This window comes from Catharus ustulatus, chromosome 2, assembly GCF_009819885.2.
Source record: "Catharus ustulatus isolate bCatUst1 chromosome 2, bCatUst1.pri.v2, whole genome shotgun sequence".
Lineage (NCBI taxonomy): Eukaryota > Metazoa > Chordata > Aves > Passeriformes > Turdidae > Catharus > Catharus ustulatus.
The window spans coordinates 115,779,613-115,800,266 of record NC_046222.1 but is presented as its reverse complement, the minus strand read 5'-3'; the positions used below and the strand labels follow the sequence as shown (position 1 = coordinate 115,800,266).

Here is a 20,654-nt window from a genome sequence, read left to right as displayed (position 1 = left end):
GCAGTAACTTGTGTTGGTTATCATAGAATTACCCTGCAGTATGCACTTAACTTTCTGGCTGCTGTATCTTCTTAGAGCTTTGTATAACTTGCAGATGTTATTTACAGTTACTTCACAATATAGTCACTTGTATTTGGAATGTGAGTACCTTTCCTGTTACAATCACAGCTTGCAAAATGGAATTGTACATGTGGGTGTAATAATTAAAGAAAGATTGGAAATAATGACCTACTCTTGCTTAGAAATAGCTTGTGAAAAGGTTAACTCTGTTTCCTGTTTTCGTAGGAAGATACACTGCTTGTGAACATCTGCATTATGTGTTGTGTAATTTCAAGTGTGTAACAGAAGCATATAAATCTACAACTTTATATTGTATAGCATTCTGTTGATTGCTCTGGGTTTTTTAGGTGTATTTAGAATATCATATGATGGGGTTGTCCTTCTTAACATAAAACCTGCCAGAGGAGTGGTGAAGCCAAAATCTGTAAAGAAAATTGGAGTGGATATTTGCACAGATGTACCTGGAGTCATCAAAGAAATGATAAAGTGAGTGTATGATGGAAGAAATACGGCTCTATAAATTCCATTTTTGTCTGTTATTTATTCTGATCTTTATTATGAATGTTTATCTAAAAAAGTTAAATTCCTAAGTGTTAATTGCTGTCTTTAATATTTAATTTTATTAAATTCATTTGATTGCTAAATTATCTCTGCAGAAAAGTGATACATAAATTGTATGCCTGGCTGTATTAAAAAAAATTCTTTCATAATTTGTAATGATCTGGGATGTTTGCACATTTTTCAGAATAAAACTAACCAGAAGTTTTTGTATCTTTTACCTTTCTGCACATCCCATGTTCCTTAATTTTCTTAGCTTCTGTAACTGCGTGTTTTCTTTTAACTCTGTATGTTTCAGGAGTGTCAGAAGCATTCTGGTGTTCTTTGGTGTATCTTACTTATACTGGAGGGAATGTATTTGCAGCACTGGAGTAGATGGCTTTTAAATGCATAGCTTATAGAATCCTAGAATCCTGGCATGGTTTGGCTTGGAAGGGACTTTAAAATCATGTATTTCCAGCCCCTCTGCCATGGGCAGGGACTTTCCACCTTGCTCAGAGCCCCATCCAGTCTGTCCCTGAACACTTCCAGTGGTGGGGAGTCTCTCTGGGCAATGTGGGAATAGGGTGTGATTGATTTGTTGGGTGTTTTGTTTTGGTGGTTTGTGGAATTGTCAAGATCAAGCTTCCAGGTAGGAACAGCTGCAGTTCTTTCATGCTTATTCAGAAGTTCTAGCTCCAGTTCCCTACAAGAAAATTAGGTATTGTATGTTAAAATTGGTATTTTGATGCAAGGACCCTGAAGGATAAGAGCAGTGTATATTTATTGTCTGTGGACACCTCCTGATTCTTTGCAGATGTCCCTCCCATCATTTCAAACATTTAAAAAAAGTCAGAAGAAAAACCAAACCAAACCCAAAACTCTACCATGTAACGTGATTTTTCCTGATTGGTGATATTCCTATTAGGACATGCTCACTTACCCTGCTTTCCCACTTAGTTTATATATGGAAAGCCAGCAATTTGAATGCTTAGATTGGGTAATCTTTTTTTTTGGCACAGATTCTAATACAAAGTAAACTAACCAAACTGATTATTTCTAACACTTCTCTACATTATCTGTTGCTGCTTGCTGCTCTTACTGGCAGAGTGGAGCTGGAAAATCGTGGCTGCACTGAAGTATGGATCAAAGGTGTTGTGGTTGAACGAGTTCTTAAAGTTCTTGGAGTGTCTTGTGGAAAAGTACTGAAATGCATTAACTTTGGACCTCTTTACTTTGGGACTTCAAAGACAGAACAAATACATTTATACAATGAAAGCCCTGAGAGTATGGATTGGGTAGCAGTACTGGAAGAAAATGCCATTGGAGAAGAGATGGTAAGAAACTGCTCTGGTTTTATTTCGGTTGAAAACTTGTTTTCCTTTCTGGTTTTGCATTTTTTATTTCTCAACATTCACCTTCTAGTATTTTTTAGTATGTCATACTATTTCCTGATCAATAGGCTTTCTGAAACCTCTGTCCAGCCAACACGTTTTTTATTTCAATTCAACTCTAGAATTGAGGCTTTCAATTATTACTTACTAGAAGTTATCAAAACACAATTTGAGTTCTAAGATATTAATAATCTGTGGTTTCATTTGCTTTTTCATTTGTTTTTCTCAGATAGTGAAATAATCTGAGAATCATGTTTAAAAAAAGAAAATTCAAGACATTGACGTGAAATTGATTTAAAAATCGGTTAATTAACCAAGTGCTGTGTAACTATGTGACTGCTATTTCCTCTGTTATGTCTTTCTCTTTGTTGTGTATGCAAATATATGTGTAGGAAAAAAACAAAACACAAAAGAGAAAGCAGAGCAGGCTGAACTATTCCATATTTTGATTTTGTTTTAGGGGACAGATCTTCAGGGGAGTACAGATGCTGTTTTACACCAGTTAAACCTGAAAAATAAAGATGTAGATATTTCCACTTTGATCTTGTGTGTTCCTGATCAAGGAACTTTGCTGCCTTATGAGAAAACTTTGATTACGCTCTGCTTTAGCCCAAAGTGAGTGAGTGACACCTACTTAATGCATACACACACACAAGTTGGTTGGTCTACACTGTTCTGCAAGAGCTGTGTTAGAGAAAATAATTTTGAGTTAATACATCTGCAAGTTATTTCTGACTAACTTCTTATGTATTTATGTGTGTTAAAAGAAATTTCTTGATGTGATTCTGCAAAAAAGAAAGCAAAGCCTGAAGTGTTTCTATGACTTTATGTTTTATAATACCCTAAGGGTGTATTTGGACCAAGAATTGGTTAAGATGCTTTTGTGAGAAAAAGAAATTTATTAGATTTTTCCGTATATTAACCACCAAGAGAGTGAAACATTTCAGAAAGCTGTCATCTCATTAAAGAAAAAAAAACCCAAAACAAAAGCAAGAACTAAACATAAGCATTTCTTCTTGGAAAGAAAAAGAAAAAGCAAATGTACTCCTTCCATTTTTCCTTATTGAAACTCAATACAGGTATTTTTTATGCATGTGATACTGGTTTAGAAAACTACTTTAGACTGGAAAAGCTATCAATGACCAGCATAATAAGCACACAGATATTGAGCTTAAATTTGTTACTATTTGTGTTTTCTGAAAGGAAGTATAAAGATCATTTGTATAAGCTGTGACTGACAACAAAGTAGCTAGACTGGATGTTCAAAAATATGCCTTGATTTTTTTGTGCATTGGGTTTGGAGGTTTTTTTTTCCCCATCTTTTAATTCAAGATTGTGACTCTTACAGAAAATTTGAAAGAGACTTTGAAGTGAATAACACATCAAACACAGCAATGATTCAAGATTATGTCCTGTTTCTGAGATTTGAAACTGTTGGGAAGAGAGATGGCTGTCTGCAGAACCTCAGTGGTGGTGCCACAGCAGCCACAAGTATGTTAGAAATGTATAGTCACCATCAGAAATGTATATATGGATGATAAAATTGTATATCTTGATCTTTTTAAACTCTTAATTTCTTAATAGTTTTATGGTGAATCTGCTATTTTTGTTGGTTTATATCAACACAAATAAATTAACTTGCATCTTGAATGCTTCAGTACTAAAAGCTTTTTGAACATGAGTGAATAGAAAGGAGGGATTTATGAGTCATGAATGTACACCTATCACTTAATTATAAATTATAATGATTATAAATGCAAGTATTTGAAGGAAATTAAACACCCCCAGCCATTTGCAAGTCACTAACACTTTTTAAATATATTTTGTGCATTTTCAAGTGCAAGTTTGATCATCCTCAACTTCCTTACTGAGGGAATGCATTATCTAACAGCTATTAGAAATAAAGATCTCTGTGTTAGGTTTACAAAAACTGTATAATAAAACATACTGGTTTTTGTATTGTTTTGTTTTTGTGACTGTACAATTACAACATGACTTGTCTATTAGTGAGAGAATAGTTGTGAGAGGGATTTTGTTTGCTTGTTTCTGTGTTTGTCTAATGCAGGAAGTGTTTCTCGTCAGGTGGACTTAGCATTGATGGGTTCTGGGTTTCCTGTGATATTGACTTTTAAGCCAGGAACGGTAATTAATTTTAAGGACTGTTATTTGGGTGAAGAAACACAAGTTGTGTGCACAATGAAAAATGAATCCGAGTTCCTTCCAATAACGTTCAGGTTCCGTAAGACTGCTCACTTCAGTGTTTCTCCTAAAAGAGGAAAACTTAAAAAACAAGCTGAAAAGGTAAGTCCCTCTCTTTCTCTTTGGTTATGTAACTGTGCAGTTTATTATGTAGTGGTTAGCAGTGGAATTTCTTGAAAGTAAACCAGAAGAATTTTATTTCGGTAGCAGTGGCTTTTAATATCAGCCGAACATATTTTTTGTATTTTGGACATTTATTTTGGAAATTTGTTTCAGAAAAGCACAAATATACAAGTAAGATAAAATTTCTTTAATGGAAGAAATTTGCCATATAAGTAAAATAAGTAAAATATACTTACAAACCAGTAAGTCAAGGCACAAGATTTCTCTCAGAAGTCAACAAAAGAGACTTTGTTGTGTTCTAATGTGTCATATTTTTGTGTTACCATATATTGCTAATTTTTATGTACCTCTTGGCATATTCTGCAAGCCCAATTTTGAATGTCTTAGAGGTAAGTGTGGAGAGAAGTGAGTCAGGGACTCAATCATACAGAGAATTTCACAAAACTTGACTTTTTATTGTCTCCTATGTCTCATAATGAGTTTTCTTTTCCAGGAAGTGGTGATTTCATTTTCTCCACATCAAATAGGAAAATTTGAGATGAAGCAAATTATTGATATCATTGGAACAGGAGTAGATACCAGTAATGTAGATGTTTTGAAGACATCTGCAAAATCCTTCCATCAAATGTATTTGACCTTACTTGGTGTGTGCAAATCCAAGCGAAAAAGCATTGTATTCACAATTAATCCTGGTAAGAAGCTAAAAACTAAGTAACAAGTGATAAAATGTTTTAAAAGCGCATTTTTAGCATTTCAAAAGAGCTTTTTTGCTATTTTTAATTTGCTTGTAAAAAGTAATACCTCTTTGGGACTGGAGGGAATGCTCAGTTGTATGACATGTCCCATAAGACTGCAAAACAAAGGCTAAAATAATGGTACATCCTCCCCTAATTGTATCAAAAATTGAAATATTAAAGCATAAGTTTTCATCATATGGTTATCTGACTCTTATAAAATTCAGTTTCAGCAAACAATGCCACTGCACATTGCTAAGATGTTTCAGGAGTAAGTTGAGAGATACATAAAGCACAGTAAGTGCTAGGAAAGATAACAGGATGTTTTTTATTGTTTCAAAGTTAATTCTGCCAGATGAATTTGCCAATTCATACAGGCTGCTGCCGGTCCTGTGTCCATTGACTCTTGCCATCCTGTGAAGCCTGTGCCAGCATCAAGAGACTTTCAGGATATGCAATAATTAGCCTATAATTTGTTCTTTGTGTTCCAAAAGCTTTCCGTGAACAACCACTTTCAGGAGATGGGACTAAGATGTCACAGGATTATTAACCTGTCATGGCAAACGTTATTTTTTTCTAACATCAAATGTGCTGCAGCCTCTGCAGCACCAGTGCAATTGCCTGACCTGTGCACTGGTGCATGTGGTGGTTGTGTGTGTGTCAGGAGGAGAACTTCAGTTCTCTTTAGCTGCTGCCAGCTAAAGACTCCCTGATGAGAAACAGGAAGGCAATACCCATTTTTCCAATATGGGAGAGTAAAAAGTGGAAGTTACTTGGAAGTCATGATAAAATGCTCTTCTTCCTACAAGTGTGTGTATGGTTGATAAGCCAGTGGGCACTCCTGCTATTTTCAGGAAGGATTTCCAATCCATGGCTATCGAGACTTGATGAGAAACTGAAGCTTGGCAATTTCTTTGTTTTATATTTGAAATCCAGAGCTCCTTCAGTTTTCCTGCTTCAGAAACCCAGTTAGAAGAAGTGGGTTTTTTGGATCAAAGATTTAATATAGTATTTAAATTTTTCATGCTCTTGTCTACGTGCTCTTTTCTACCATTTGCTCTATTAATGTTCCCATTCTGGTCCCATTTGCAGGTTTCTAAAAATGTTATGAGGGATATCTGTGTTTTGCTTTTAAGCTTCATTGAAGTATGGAGGAAAACCTTTTTTTTTTTCCAGATCCTTTTCAAGATGGTACTATATCTTCCTGTTATCTTCTCCCAGTATATGAGTATGTGTACTTGTATCTCTGTATTCCAGTCTCTCCCCTGCCTTCACATAAATGAAGCTTCTTGAAAACTGTGCCTTTCTGGGCAGTGAAAGTAATCACTCCTATGACTTAGAAGATGAAAAGTAGTTTTTGATTTTTTTGGTGATGGATTAAAGTAAGGCTAAAGTGGATAAAAAAATATGTTGATTGATCAGGTTTTTTTTCTGCAGGTGAGGGAGGAAAGGGCAGTTGAAATTTGACCTTATTTCTGCCATAGTTTTTAATGTTCATGTATATGTGCTTTTCTAAAACTGGAGTGAAAGAAATCTGAGGTGTCCTTTTAGTTGTTCTAGCTTGGAAGGTTTTGTCAAAATTCACACCTCCTGTTTGCAGCCCTTAAGACAAGCTTTAGGACACTGTGATTGGTGTTGTAACAGGCAACTCTGAATGTCTGATGATGTGTCTGTGCAAGGCACAGCATCACAGCTGGACACAGCTGGTTTGAGTTCTGATGTTTGTGTGATCCAGGCCAAAGGAAGCAATTGGCTCTTGGCATGATGTGAATGACTTCTTCTTTCTTACCTGAGGAAAATCACTATGGGATGGCTGACTGACTGTTGAGCTGCTGGGTAGACCATTGTAAATTAGATATATTTTCTAAGACTTTGAATTTTTGTTTAGAAAATATTAGTTTAAGTTTATGTTTTATTTGAATTTTAAGGTCTAACACCCTTGATTTCCAATGCAACTGGACAGTTTGTAGTTCGTGGTACAAGACAGCTCAGGGATACAGCACCTGTGGCAATCCTTAAATCAACCCAAACACAAATTCATACTCACCAGAAAAACAGGAATTGTAAGGATGATGCACTTATAGCCTTTCCTAATGATCGTGCAGCCAGCCTTAGGCCTAGTGAATGGAATAAAAAGTACAGGTAAGAATTATGTGAATCTAATATTTAAACCCACACATTTATGTATGTCATTAAATAGATAAAGACTGGTTACACATATGACAGTTTGCTGGGTTTTTTCCAGCCTGAAAGTACTTTAAAATTAATTGCATTCTTCAGTCTCTTGAACATAAATTTATTGAGTTTTCTTATGTGAAACTACAAATGTAGCTATTACTCTTGAAATATTTCATTTTTATGGTTGCCTTTACAAGGTCAAATATTAATAATCATATGTGATAAAAAGAATGTTTGGAATGAAATATATATGTATGAAAATCGATTACATTTTCATTCTAACAGGACCCAGTATCATTCTACATGTGTAATGAAACTACAATTCTCTTTAAATATTTAGGACTATTTTCACAAAGACTGAGAGATATAATTATGTAGACCCAGAATTTGCTTATACTGACTCTGAACGACTGTTAAGAGAAGAAAATAAGAAGCATTATGCAGATTTCATTTCCCGTTTAAGACAGCGTCGTTTAGAGAAAGAGGCTATTAGGTAAGACTTCATTTAAAGTGTAAATAAATACTTCAGGTTCATACACAAAATATATGAATATATGTGCAGAATTAACTTAATGGCCTATGATCTAACAGATCATATATTAGATTTGTCCCATGCCAATATGCTTACGGTCTTGGGACTTTCATTTATAATGCATTCAAAACCTGTTTGTTTCAGGTATTTAGACACATACAGATCACTTCCTGGGTGAAATGTAGGGATAGAGGCAGGGCACTGGAAATGAAGCTTTACGTGAACTTAATTTAAGGTGTCAAGTTGTAATAATACTTTGTTAAGGTTAATAGGAAAAAATATAACATTGATTGTTTTGAATTATCTTAAAAATGTATTTCCAGCTGGATATTTAGCTCACCCCAAGTGATGAATTCAGTAGGTATTTATATATTCTGTGGACTGAAGCAAATACAGTCCTTTAATCTGACTGGTCCTCTAGACTGGTTTTACAGTCAAAACCAAAACAATAAAAGTATTTTTGAGGTATTTTCTGTGCTTGAGGGTTTTTTAAATAGTGAAATATTCCTACTTAAAATATCAATTGTTTTGTTTAAAAATATTAAATAATTTAATGTGTAGATTGTGGAGTGCTCAAACTTTTAGATTTCTACATTCTTTTTTTGTTTTCCCTCCCTGTAGGCAGTTCCATATTTATAACAATCCTCTGAGTGTAGGCATTAAACCAGCTGAAGGTCTTCAGTCACCAAACATCTCAATTTCAGATTTTCTAAAGGAGAAGCCACAGCCCAAAATGCTTCCTTTAAATGACAATGGCATGTTAACTAGTCGAAAACTGGCAGCAATCGTTTCTAAATCTACAAACAAAGGAGTAAGTTAAACACTTGAGTAGTATGTGTGCATAATGTGTTTACCATTAAGAAAATCATAACAATTTTGATCCTGCTCTGAGGAAATGTTTTGTGCTTATCACAGGTTTGGAGCTGGCTTAGTCCTGAGCCATCTTCTACCCAGGAGAAGGAAGATTGTAGTCTAACTTTAACACACAAGCAGCTTCATCAAATATTCATTGGTAAGATTCTTAATCTGGTTGCTAAATGCATATGGTTGTTATAAAAGCACTTATGTATAGTAATACAGTTTATGATTATAGTTGTTCACCCTAAATAGAAAACAGTTTAATTTGGTAGGCAGCTTGACCTACAGTAGTGTTTCACTAAAGCTTTGGAATTCTCAGCAAATACTGAGATATGATTAGGTATGAACATGTAAAAGGAGTTTCCTTTGAAGAGTGCTCATACCACAACATCTTACAGAGAAATCACCACAGCATGGTGTGAGAGTTACTCATACCCTTAGGCCTTGTTAGTGGATAGTACCTGGACCAGCATTAATATCAGATTCATGGAAGTCCTCAGAATATTTCTGGGAATTAACTGTGAAGATTGATGTCCCCAAAAACTAGAACTTCAGGATTCTCTATCAAAATAATTTCAGGGCAAGTTCTGTGATGGGGAGTAACACCTTCTAATACTTCTTAGTGACCTACTAACAACACTTGTTACTGCTACAGGTCTATTTTAATGTCAACTTTTCTTCAGCAAAGATTTTTTGCAGCAAAAAGAATTTTCAGTACTTTCTGGGCTTTCAAAAATTTTCAGTTGAGCCAGAACTTGAGTAGTGTAAACTGATATACTTGGGGAAAGGTACAAGATAAACATAATAATACAGTAAGTAATGAGAGTTTTGTAAGGTGCACTCAAGTTTATAGGCCAGCCTAAAAACTAGTGATAGCAGTAAACTAGGTAGTGAAGTAATTCTATGTCCATCACATGACATGAATTATTAAACCAAATGGTTGCACATCAGGGAGTAAACTAACAGGTTGCATACATAAACTTTCACAGAATTGGTAGTAATTTGTCCTTTTAAATAACTGCTTAACAAAAAGAAGTATTTATGGTTATTAATAGTCCTGTTGGCAGTGAGTGCATTGATTTCCTATTTTACCAGTTGACTAAAACAAGCACAATTAAAAAATAAATGTTGCTGGCTTTTGACTTGTACTGCTGAAAACACTCATGGAACATCGATGATATTTATTTCACGTTGTAGTGATAATTTCTTCCAGTACAAGATTTTTGTAGCTAAGTTTGAAGAATTAAAACATTTGATCATAATATTTTAGTAGTTATGTTTCTTTACATTAGCTTTTACCTTTTAATGTTGAGGATCTTATTTCTTACATAATTCAGGTCCTTCTACTATAGATTTTGGTGAGGTTTGTGTGTATTCTACAACAACCAAAGAACTACATATCATCAATAACTTGTCAGTTCATATTTGGATACAAATTGAGATTGAAGTTGCGGAATTGCAGGAGACATCTCCATTGTCTCAGGTGGTGCCTCCTCTGACAAAAACTCATATTCCAGTTGTGTTTGAGACAGCCACTGTTGGAATGTTTAAAACGTAAGGATTTTTATATTTGTCTTGATTTACACATTTTCTTGACAGTAGTAAAATTTATTAAAAAAATCGCCTGGCTGATTTTAAAGTGTAGTTATTATAATTGCTAATGGTGTGTGCTCATCTATGGTGACATTGCAAAAATCAATGTAGTCTTATGTTGAAAATTTTCCTACTACAGTACTGTTTCTTGGATTTTTTAAAACCACAAACAAAAATCTGTACTGTAAAAAGCCTTATGTAGCTAGGGTAGCATAGGGAAAAAAAATTGCTATATGGTATATTTGCTAGGAGAAATTTTTATGGAAAATACTGTTCTCTTTTGAGCCTAGCATTGCATCACTTGCATCCATGCTCAGGTCTTTTGATGCAGCCTATGGGAAAATGTACAAAAACCCTGTTCTCTAGCCAGCTGGTATGAACTCTGTTTTCTAATGCTAAAATGACTGTGTGAGGTTGATCATCCTTTAGGTTGCTCTTCACTTCTGACATGATTTGAGTAGTATGGAGAACAACTGCAAACTTTCTCTTAACAGTCTTAACTGTGTGTTCACACTCATTTGACTCATTTGTTAAGTATTTTCTTGCTAGTGTTTATATTTCATGTAAACTTTACTCTGACTGTAACATAATAAATGCATAAAAATATTGAGAGAGATATATTTTCATGTTACAGCTCTTTCAATTACAAAATAAACAACCAGCACATTGGACATGTGCTGGTAATTGCACATGCAATGCCTCTTGAACTTCAACTGTCTACAAAGGAACTGGTTTTGAATCCTGTTTCTGGCTGCCTAGCAGGGACAGAGTTTAGAAGAACTGTCACAGTATGCAATCCCAGAAACGAACCTGCTGGCTTTACTTGGAGACCTGTAACTGGAGATAGAAAATCTGCATTTACTATAGAGCCAACCAGAGGTATGCTATGCAAATACAGTATGTGTATGTATATGTCAACAGTGTTAAATATGACAAACATTGAACTGATGCTATAAACTGTATTTTTAGATTTCTGTTGGTGTCAGTGTGTCCCAAAAACAGTATCAGGTCACAGCTTAGCACCACAGCAGCATTCTCTGTGTAAGCCCTGCCCTGAATGCACGCTCAGTCCAGCTTCCTGCTTCTGTGCCCAACCAGCAGTGCTTGTGTAAACATTTCTCTCAGCACAGATTGCTGACATTTCAAGAGTGGGGCAGCAACATCATACAGCTCATCAGGATAGCAAGTTTTCCAAAAGCACTGAATGAAGCAGCTAAAAAGTTGATTAAGTTTTAATAATGGAATAAATGGAATTCAGTCTGAGATTAGCATCTGCATTTGCATCATGAATCAGTATTTGTTAGATGTGTGTACACTTTTTTGCAGTGTAAAAGGGACCTTCTTTTACCTTCTCTTTGAAAAGTAGTATTCTGCAGGGATATATTGGAGATCCATTATTAAAGAACAAACTGTTGACTATATTGGATTTGGTGTGCTCTGATTCTTGAGAAAATATATTTCTGGTAATAAAAATTCAGACTCAATTGCAAGCAAAAAAGTGTATGTGATCTTTCCCCAAGTTGCTATTCTGCAAGAAAGATAGTCTCTTCTTTTTTTGTTGTTTTTAATGTTGACTAATAGAATAATTAATGGCTAAAAATATCAGTAATCTTTGAGTGTGTTTTACTGCAGGATACTAATACAGAGGTTATGCAATGCTCATGAGAATCCAAGACCTCATTTTACTTAATTCATCTGACTGTTCAACACCTAAGACATGTAGACTTATATTCAGTAATAGAAGGTCATTTCACTTTTATGTGCCTATTTTATTTCTGATTATACAATGTAATTTGACAGTTGGACATGTGTATGCTGTAACATCTAAACTATGTACATACATTCAGGGTTTGTGGAGGCCTATAGTGAGGTGGAGTGTGAAGTTGTTTGGAGTCCAGGGTTCAACACTCCAGACACAGGACAATTCCTCTTGTGTGTGCGCAGAGGAAATTCAATCAACTTGAAATGTTCTGCAAAGGTAACAATTCATGTGGCAGCTTTAGAGAAGAAAAATTTCTGGCTTTCTTTAAACAAGTAATACTTCAAATATATTTCTGTTATAATCTATTTTGTATTAAAATATTTTAATTTCATATAGCTTTTACTTGACAAGTTTAACTAAAGAGTATGTGCCAAAGACGATGGAGATGCAAGGCAAAGACAATTTACCTTTTTCTTGCTGTTGATGATATTCTTTGGTATCACAGCTTAGTGGTCCTCATATATTATGGGCTAATTACTGTGCTTGGCTTGCCTAGTTTGACTAAACAAGGGTCAAGAGGTGATATGACAATTTTTTAGACATATATTACTTATTAAAGGGATAAAAATCTAGGTGTGTATGGGAAGGTATGGTTCCGAGTTTCAAGGTAACAACAGACTCTTAATTTTGTGTTGTTATTTGAACATGGTATTTGAGAAACACTGTTCTGGGCAGTCTTCTAAACAGTGACATTCAGCTTTGGTTAGTTAGGTGTTATGTTGCATACCAGAGAATATGGAGAAGAGACACTTTTTTTTTTCCTATTCTACTGGCTACATGTTCTAGAACTGTTATTGGGAGCCAAAAAACTTTTCCGTTTCCTTTGGTGAGCCTGTTTTTGGTTTTTTTTCCCCCAGTAGCTATTTTTCTTTTCTTCCTTTTCTTTTGAAGTCTTGGAAGTTTGCCATATGTAAACCAGGATGTGTGTAAATTGGAATATTTGCATTTCTAGTGCTATTAATATCTGTGAAATGTCTTGTCCTGATCACACATTTGGAATTAATGGAGTTTGTGCTGTTAAATTAAATTTAATTGAAATATTTTTATTAGTCTTGAAATGAGTCCAGAAATATCTGTATGGTTGAGTCTGTTCAATTTGAATCTAGATAAGCTCAGTATGTTGAGTAAATCTTGTCTCACACTTAAGCTGTGTTTTCCTATTTGAATACTTCCAATTTATGTATTTTTACAACTATATTAGCTCATTATGTAATTAAAAATAGGCTGAATTATTTATTTGTACTTAGGAATATATTATATGGTTTGCTTTTTTTTATCTCTCTCTCTTTTTTTTAATAGTTTGGTACTGCTAAAGTTCAGTTCATAGCTCCAAGTATATCCTTCACTCACAGTCCAATTGGTTTCACCATTTGTAAGACAGCCAGTATTGTAAACACAGGATACAACCATGCATACTTCCAAGTAAGAGAAAATTATTTCTAGCACACTTAATTCCTTGGGCTGGGGAGCAGAGGGAAGTTAATTTTACTGGATCATATTATGTTTTTGTGTTTTCAGTTATTAAATATGCACCTATTTAGGTTTTTGTGATGTTTTCTGGAGAAAAAAATTTGATGTAAATAGGAATTCTGTCCCTCTGTCAAATTTGCACTGATAGGTAGGTGGGACAAAAAACAAGCAAAGTGATGATGGCCTAAATGATTCTGGCAGTTTCCTGAGAGCCAGGGATGAGCGTAGAACCCCATTCTGGGGTACCCTTTGGAAAAACATTTATTGGATGTTTTCCTGCATTAAGAGACAGAGCAAACTGGCTGGTCATCCTACCCATGCTGCCCAGTCAGTGCATGCAGGGACCCAGAGCAGTCACAGCACGTGGATGACTTTGCTAAACCAACATCCAAGGGCAAGAGGGGCTGTGCAATGAATTGAAGAAGGGATGAGATGGATGCCAGAGTGGGTAAAGACATAATACACAAAGTAATAGGAAACCTAATCTCATTAGTTTTGCCGATCACAGGATAATTACTGTAATTAATGAAGGAAAAGTTTTTGTTAATTCATTATTACAGTACTGAGAAACATGTTCATTTTGATTTGTACCAGATTTCTCTTTTATCAGCTGAGCATTGAATAACAAGTAGTATCATAGTCTTGGAGGCTGAAAGAATAAATTCAGCATAGCCAGTAACAAACATACATACTCAGCCTTTTTAGCCTCCAGAATTACTCTTAGCCAAGCCAAGCCATAGCTGGTTGGTCTTGGTCACTATCACTTGTGTAGCTGTGCTTTAAAAAGCTATGTTAGGAGTGCATTAGAAGAGAACTAATTCCTTTTTGTCTTTGCTAACTGTGGGTAAACTGAGTATTTACTTCTAGTATCATTACTGAACTGTATGGAATTGAGGTTCTGTGAATCTTACTGTGAATGTCAAAGAAGAAGTGATGAATTTATTTGTCACTGAAAATAAATGTTTTGCAGAATATTTCGAAGACTTGCTGGATAGCTAGTCTTAATTTTGATAACTTAGTGGAAGCAACCCAAAACTCAGAACTCCAAGCTTCCAATTGGTGGGAAGAATTATTTCATAGTAGAAACTGACAGTTATGTTTAGAAATCTGTTACTTTATTTTGTTTACTTGCATTTTTCCCCAAACTTCTATGTTCAAGTTAGTATTATTTGCCATGAAAGTTCTTGTAAGAATACAAAGTTTTTATGATAAGAATATAAAATCTTTATGATAAATATATTGGTATAAATAAAGCAACAACAACCAAAACAAATAAATGCAAACATCTTTTTCAGTATGTTTCTTGCTTGTGTTTGTGAAGGTTCTCGACTCAAACCCACTGCTTGGAATGAAAATCACCCCCTCTGAAGGAGTGATTCCTGTGGGAGGCGTTGCTCATCTCAAAATCTCTTTCACTCCAAAGACATACATGAATTTTGATAAAAAAGTGGAGGTATTTCAAAACTGGAAGAACTTTATCTTTTTGAGTGTTATCCTGTGTGTTTGTATGTGTACATGCATGCACCTTTTGGATTTTATTTTCAGTGTTCTAATGCTGTTTAAGGATAAGGTTTTCTTGCAGCAGATCATTACTGCTGTAACCTATTCTGTTTTTTTTTTGCTCAGCACTGCTCAGAAGTATCAAAGCACCCTCTCAGTTTGAGCTGATTATATTATACCACTGACAAGCTGTTGGAAGTAATGTGTGATTGTTCTTTATGAGATAATGTAGACATACCTGTACTTTTTGTAATCTATAGTGAGGCGGGTTTGTAATACTCTAATGTTTTTAATTTCTTGACTTCTTTATGTGGTTTTCTCAGACACAGCTCTACTGGTAGGTTTGCTGTGATAGTAGATGTGCAGTAAACATGTAACATTTTGTTTGATGTGTGCCTGCTTCCTGAGATAAGTGAGATGAGGAAAAAGGATGCTGTCAAGGGCCTGAACGTTGCTACCATTTCTGACTGATCCTGGATTCACCATCTTCTGGGCTGTATATATTATCCTTGTTAAACCTAGTATTGATTTATTTTTTCCATTTTTACAATAGATTTAATATTCCCCAGAACAGCAGTGTCTACCTTGTAACAAGCAATGTGTGTTGTGATACATATTCCAATCCTCACAGCTGTTGAACACAGATTTCTCCTGTTGGAAAAAACTGTTCATTCTAGTAAAACTGCCTCCTGCAGTATTATTTTTGTCTCCAGAATTGGGGAAGACTGGTCACTGGTTTCTGTATATATATTTGTGTTGTAGAAAATGAAGGCATTTACTTTATCTCTTCATATTTCTGCAGCAAAAATGTCTTATAAGGGCAGAGTTATTTTCATATTTTCAGTGCAATTTATACTGACGCTCTGCTCTGTGTCTGTGAGATAGGGTTGGTTTTTTTGTGTTAGACTTTTTTCATGTAATTATGACAGATTTGATGAGATAGTTATGTTAAAATGACCTTGTCCACAATCCCAGTGTTGTCCCTTCACTTAGGTGGCAGTGAAGAATGGAGCAGATCTCATGCTTAGGATTAGTGGATTTTCATGCACAGCTGTGATAGACATTGATGTGGTAAGTGTGAAGAAATTGTAGCATTTGGTAAGATTGGTTAAGTATTTTGCTTTACCTACATGTCAGAATGGCTCCTCTCTACTTTGTATTTTTCTTTTCTTCCTAAACTAACTTCCTGAGAAAATTATCAGCGATGAACTTAGGAAGCTATATTAAAAAGCCAGATGTACTTGTAACAGTTATACTAAATGATAGCTGACAGCTTCAGTTTTTTGAACTTGACAATCTGGAATAAGTATGTTAAAAAGAAGAGGATTTCTTAAGGTAGTTATAGCAAAAAATACATAAAGGGAAAAGTAAGTCCCTGAACTGTTTACTGAATGTTGAAAACTTTTCTGATGGTGAAACTAGATGTGATATTAAATTCCAAACTCTTATATTTTGTGTTCTGAAAAGATTTTAAAGATAGGGTTATGTGAGAATATTGGTTAACCAATATTGTTATTGTGTTATAAATTATGAATCTTGCACAACTGTATTTTTTCACATTATGTTCACCTATAAACTTGACTTCACAGTGCTTTGACCCATTTTTCTTCTTTAAACTTACAGAAAACATTTGATTTTAAAAATGTTAATGTTGGCAGTACCAAATCAATTCCATTTTTGCTGGAGAACAAAGGACAATCATGTACCAGAGTGGAGTTTGATTTTTCTCAGAGAAGTTACTTTAAATTGACAACTGAAGACAATTCAGGTATTCGCTTATGCTATGTCAGAATTTTCATTAAATAAAGAATGAATAATTCTGAGAGAAAATCTGTCAGACCATTCCTGGTAGCTAAATTTTCTGATATAAGAAAACCTAAAGCAATGATTTTAAAAGCATTGATTAATATAAGTTAAGACAAGACATTTTGATTTGCCTGTAAGATGACATTTGATAAAAATAGATATTTGGAAAATGTCAGGTTGCCTATAGATTTGTTTCCCCCAATTTTTTCCCCCAATATTTGCTAATGTATAATAAAAAATTTGAATACCCTCTCATCAGTGAAAATAAAATATTAAAAGACCCAAAGAAACAAAGCAAAACAATTGTAGTAATTTCCTATTCGTGGACTCATACCCACTTTTTGACAACTTTTACCCTTTGATTATTTCATCACCATTATAAGGGTTCAGACTTTTCTTTTTCCCCAAGGGATAGGGTGTCTGCAGGTTGATGACAGGGCTCTATTCTGCATGAATGCTCAGCTCAGGAAGTTATTGGAGCAGTAGTGGAATTGAATTATTTTTTGTTTGATAGAACTAGTGCAGATTCTTATCCTGCACATCGTTGCTCATGGCTTTCCTAGTTCAGTCATGGCATCTTCTGGGATGTTCCACCATCATTGTTCACTAGAGAATTTTGCTGGTACAAGAGGCTTTATAAGCAAAGGTAAAAACTCAGGAAATCAAGACTTTCTTTTGCAAGACACCGTTATAAAATTTAGTTGTATTTTTATGTTGAACTTTATGTGGATGATGTAAAAAATTATCTCCCAAAATTAGAAGGTTTTTCTTACCATGTGATACACTTAAAAAAAAGGGAAGGTAGGGGCTCCTAGTCGTCGTCTTAACTTGGAAAAGAGCTGTAAGGCTCTTTATAGCAGGCAAGCAGCCAGCATGGGATCAGACACATTGCACATGATCTCTGGATCAGAGTTTGTGCCTGAAACCAGTCCTATAACATTCAGTCAGTTTCAGAACTGAAATGGTGAATACTGGATGAATACTCCTGGTATTCCATGATGGGTACTAATTTAGGAGGAATATTACCTTTGCTGGAAACCTGTGCTTCTGCCAGTACCTTAAAATTGATCGTGCAAGTCTGAAAAATGAAGCAAGCCTTATTGGAAATGGATATTATGCCTAAAAGTAATTTAAACCAAACAAGTTTCAGCCAACTATTTTTATCCCTGTGGTATTAATTTATTATGCAATTAACTATTTTAGCCTAACACTTTTATTCAAAGGTAAAGGACAACACTGTTTTGGGTTTTTTTGGTCTGAAATATTGTGTTCCTCCAAATGAATAACTTCCATGAAAATTGCTGATGAATAATACTGCCCAAAATTACCTTCAGAATCCTTATGGGAGATACTATAGTCCACTGTAAATTTGTGAGAAATGCTTACCATGCAAATACATAGATAGATACTTGATACTGGAAGTCACTTTTGAAATACTACAACTATTATAAAGGTGATATTTCATGCAATAGCATCTGTAATTTGATTATGAATTTTGTTTGGCAGTGATTGAGTGTTCTCGTTCAAAGCCTCATTTTTATTCCATTAACTTAGAAGAAGAGTCATCTGTGAAATGCTTCTTGATCTGTACACCAAAACAGGTACGTTTATGGAACAGTGGCATTAACTTCATTCAAGTCATGCTCCTTGATAATTCTGTGGTGGGAGAATAGAGACTTTAAATGAACATTTTAGTCTGTGCAAAAGACTTCAAGTGTTTGCATACGCAAAGAAAACACACTTTGTCAATTCATTAAAAATGGGGTAAACTTCTACTGAAATGTCATTTCACACACTCATGAAATCATTCAACAAACCAGCAGCCACCTTCTTTTTGGAGCTGTTCTCACCTGAATTTCCAGATGACCAAGAAACTGCAAATGTAGATGAGTTTTATGTGTCATAAAGATTGGCAAAGTTGCTTTCTGGTTGAGCTATTTGAGTGGAAAAGAATTGAAGATATGAGAATTTAAGTTACTTTTACATTTGAAAATTAGCATTTTATTGGCAGTAACTGTCAATAGAGTACTCAAGTGAACTTTAAATCCAACCCCATTGAAAAATGCTTTTGAAATTGAAGGTTTGGGGTTTCTACAACTTTGGAGAACAGTGAACTGCAAGAAAACAGTGTATGATATCATAAGTTTCAGAACAAGCAGCTGGGGATCACTTCTACAGCATATAAACCCATTGCATTATCTGTATTTTTACCTTAAAAATGAATAACAGACATTGTGCATCTTGAAAGGATCAGGAGTATTGTTTTTCCACCACCACCCACCTCCCACCCCTGCCTTCCCAGCTCTATAAAATGGAATTCTTTCATTCAAAGCATCATTCAAATAATATTTGTATGTTACAGACTTTCTGATACCATGACATGGAGTGACTTTACACCACATACACTACTCTGAAATGATTTTTCCTGACAGAATATGAGCCAATAGATTTATAAAAAATTCTTCTGTGGTATGGCAGGCCTTGACTTAAGGGAAAAGGAATAGTTTTCATATGTTTTTAAATATCTTGATGCTTCTAATACAACACTCATAAGCAAGGTAGTCAGAATTAGACTGGATATAGTGTTCAGGAGAGCATGTAATTGTTTGCAAAATGGTACCTAGAGAATATAATGAGTGACCTATAATCAGACTGGGGAAACTCAGCAAAGGAAAATACTGGTATTTTCCTTTAAGCAGAAAAGATCAGTAATGGGAATACAGGAGTAGACAATGCTCTTGGAATAATCTGTGTGTATGGCATTGCAGGTCACAAGCTGAACAAGAATTAAGAGCTGAGATTTACCATACCAGTAGGAGTAATATTAATAAAGCAAGTAAAATAGCTATTCTTATCAGGGATGATAACACTTCAGCTGCACACTTTTCCCATGTGGGATGCTATGTTTAAAGAAAGAAGTGGGACAATTCTACTTGGAAAGCAAGTTCAATAGAAAGCAATGGAAAAGAGAATAACTCTTTCACATTGTGACATTTGAGCTCTATTCCTATTTCCTTCCCTTGTCAAGTTGCAGGATAGACTAAAAGTAGAATTGTTGCTACTGACATTGCTGTAAATTGAAGTGACTAACAAAATTATTATTTTTGAAGAAGGCTGATATAGTAGCTTGCTCTCTATGTTTAATTCAGGTTGTCACTGAACATGATGTTCAGGATTGCTGCTCATTATTGATGAGCATGTCCAAGTGCCATGTGATACTGGTGCACATTGGCTTAAGTGAAGATAAGGTTATGCCAATAGTAAGTCTGCTTTAATTGTGTTATAAATTTGGAAAAAAAATTCTTCATTTGACAGGATCAGTTTTGTGACTGTTCTTGCAAAAAAAAAAATACAAAACACAAACCCCAAACAACCCCTAAAAAACAGAACAAACAAATAAAGGCTGTAGAATATTGCACCTATTGATTACAGATTGTTTTCCATTTTCAGATTCTGTGTCTAAGTGTTTTCAAGTCTTAAGAACAAGTTTTGGCAAACAGAAATAACTTCCTTCAGAAACAAGGAAATAAAAATTTAAAAAAGGAAATTTTCTTGAATCCCCTCATAGCCAACCAATAAGTGTTGCTTTAATTAAATGTTTTTACTTCAGTTTCCCTTCTCCCTGTGTGCTCAAAGTCTTTCTGTGTCCCTTTGCCCTTGTTGCTGGGTAAGCTGGGTGCAGCCAGTGCTGCCCTTCTGTTTGCAGTGTGTTCCTGCCTGTCAGGAGCAGCTCACTGCTGGGCAAGACACACCCAGGGCCCCTCACAGCTTCCAGCCCAGGTGAGCACCTCTGAGCTGCTGCAGCACTGTCACAAGAGCACTGATTAATGTTACATGAAGTTACCCACTGTGGCATGACTACATATTGCACCCAGGATGCTGTAGCTTTTCTTTCATTTAACTCCTGC

At 35.0% G+C, this 20,654-nt stretch overlaps 1 protein-coding gene across 1 annotated transcript in view; it reads left to right on the top strand.

The window, feature by feature from the left end:
- CFAP47 (cilia and flagella associated protein 47) overlaps positions 1–20,654 on the top strand; it is a 266,976-nt gene that overhangs the window by 7,055 nt on the left and 239,267 nt on the right. The window contains exons 4-21 of the mRNA XM_033053233.1: positions 408–546; positions 1,706–1,934; positions 2,452–2,606; positions 3,340–3,482; positions 4,057–4,292; positions 4,807–5,005; positions 6,976–7,189; positions 7,566–7,718; positions 8,379–8,568; positions 8,673–8,769; positions 9,953–10,169; positions 10,843–11,087; positions 12,056–12,186; positions 13,270–13,392; positions 14,762–14,893; positions 15,934–16,011; positions 16,564–16,708; positions 18,253–18,347. Of these exons, the coding sequence (XP_032909124.1) occupies positions 408–546; positions 1,706–1,934; positions 2,452–2,606; positions 3,340–3,482; positions 4,057–4,292; positions 4,807–5,005; positions 6,976–7,189; positions 7,566–7,718; positions 8,379–8,568; positions 8,673–8,769; positions 9,953–10,169; positions 10,843–11,087; positions 12,056–12,186; positions 13,270–13,392; positions 14,762–14,893; positions 15,934–16,011; positions 16,564–16,708; positions 18,253–18,347 (2,921 nt within the window). The remainder of the gene's footprint in view (positions 1–407; positions 547–1,705; positions 1,935–2,451; positions 2,607–3,339; positions 3,483–4,056; positions 4,293–4,806; positions 5,006–6,975; positions 7,190–7,565; positions 7,719–8,378; positions 8,569–8,672; positions 8,770–9,952; positions 10,170–10,842; positions 11,088–12,055; positions 12,187–13,269; positions 13,393–14,761; positions 14,894–15,933; positions 16,012–16,563; positions 16,709–18,252; positions 18,348–20,654) is intronic.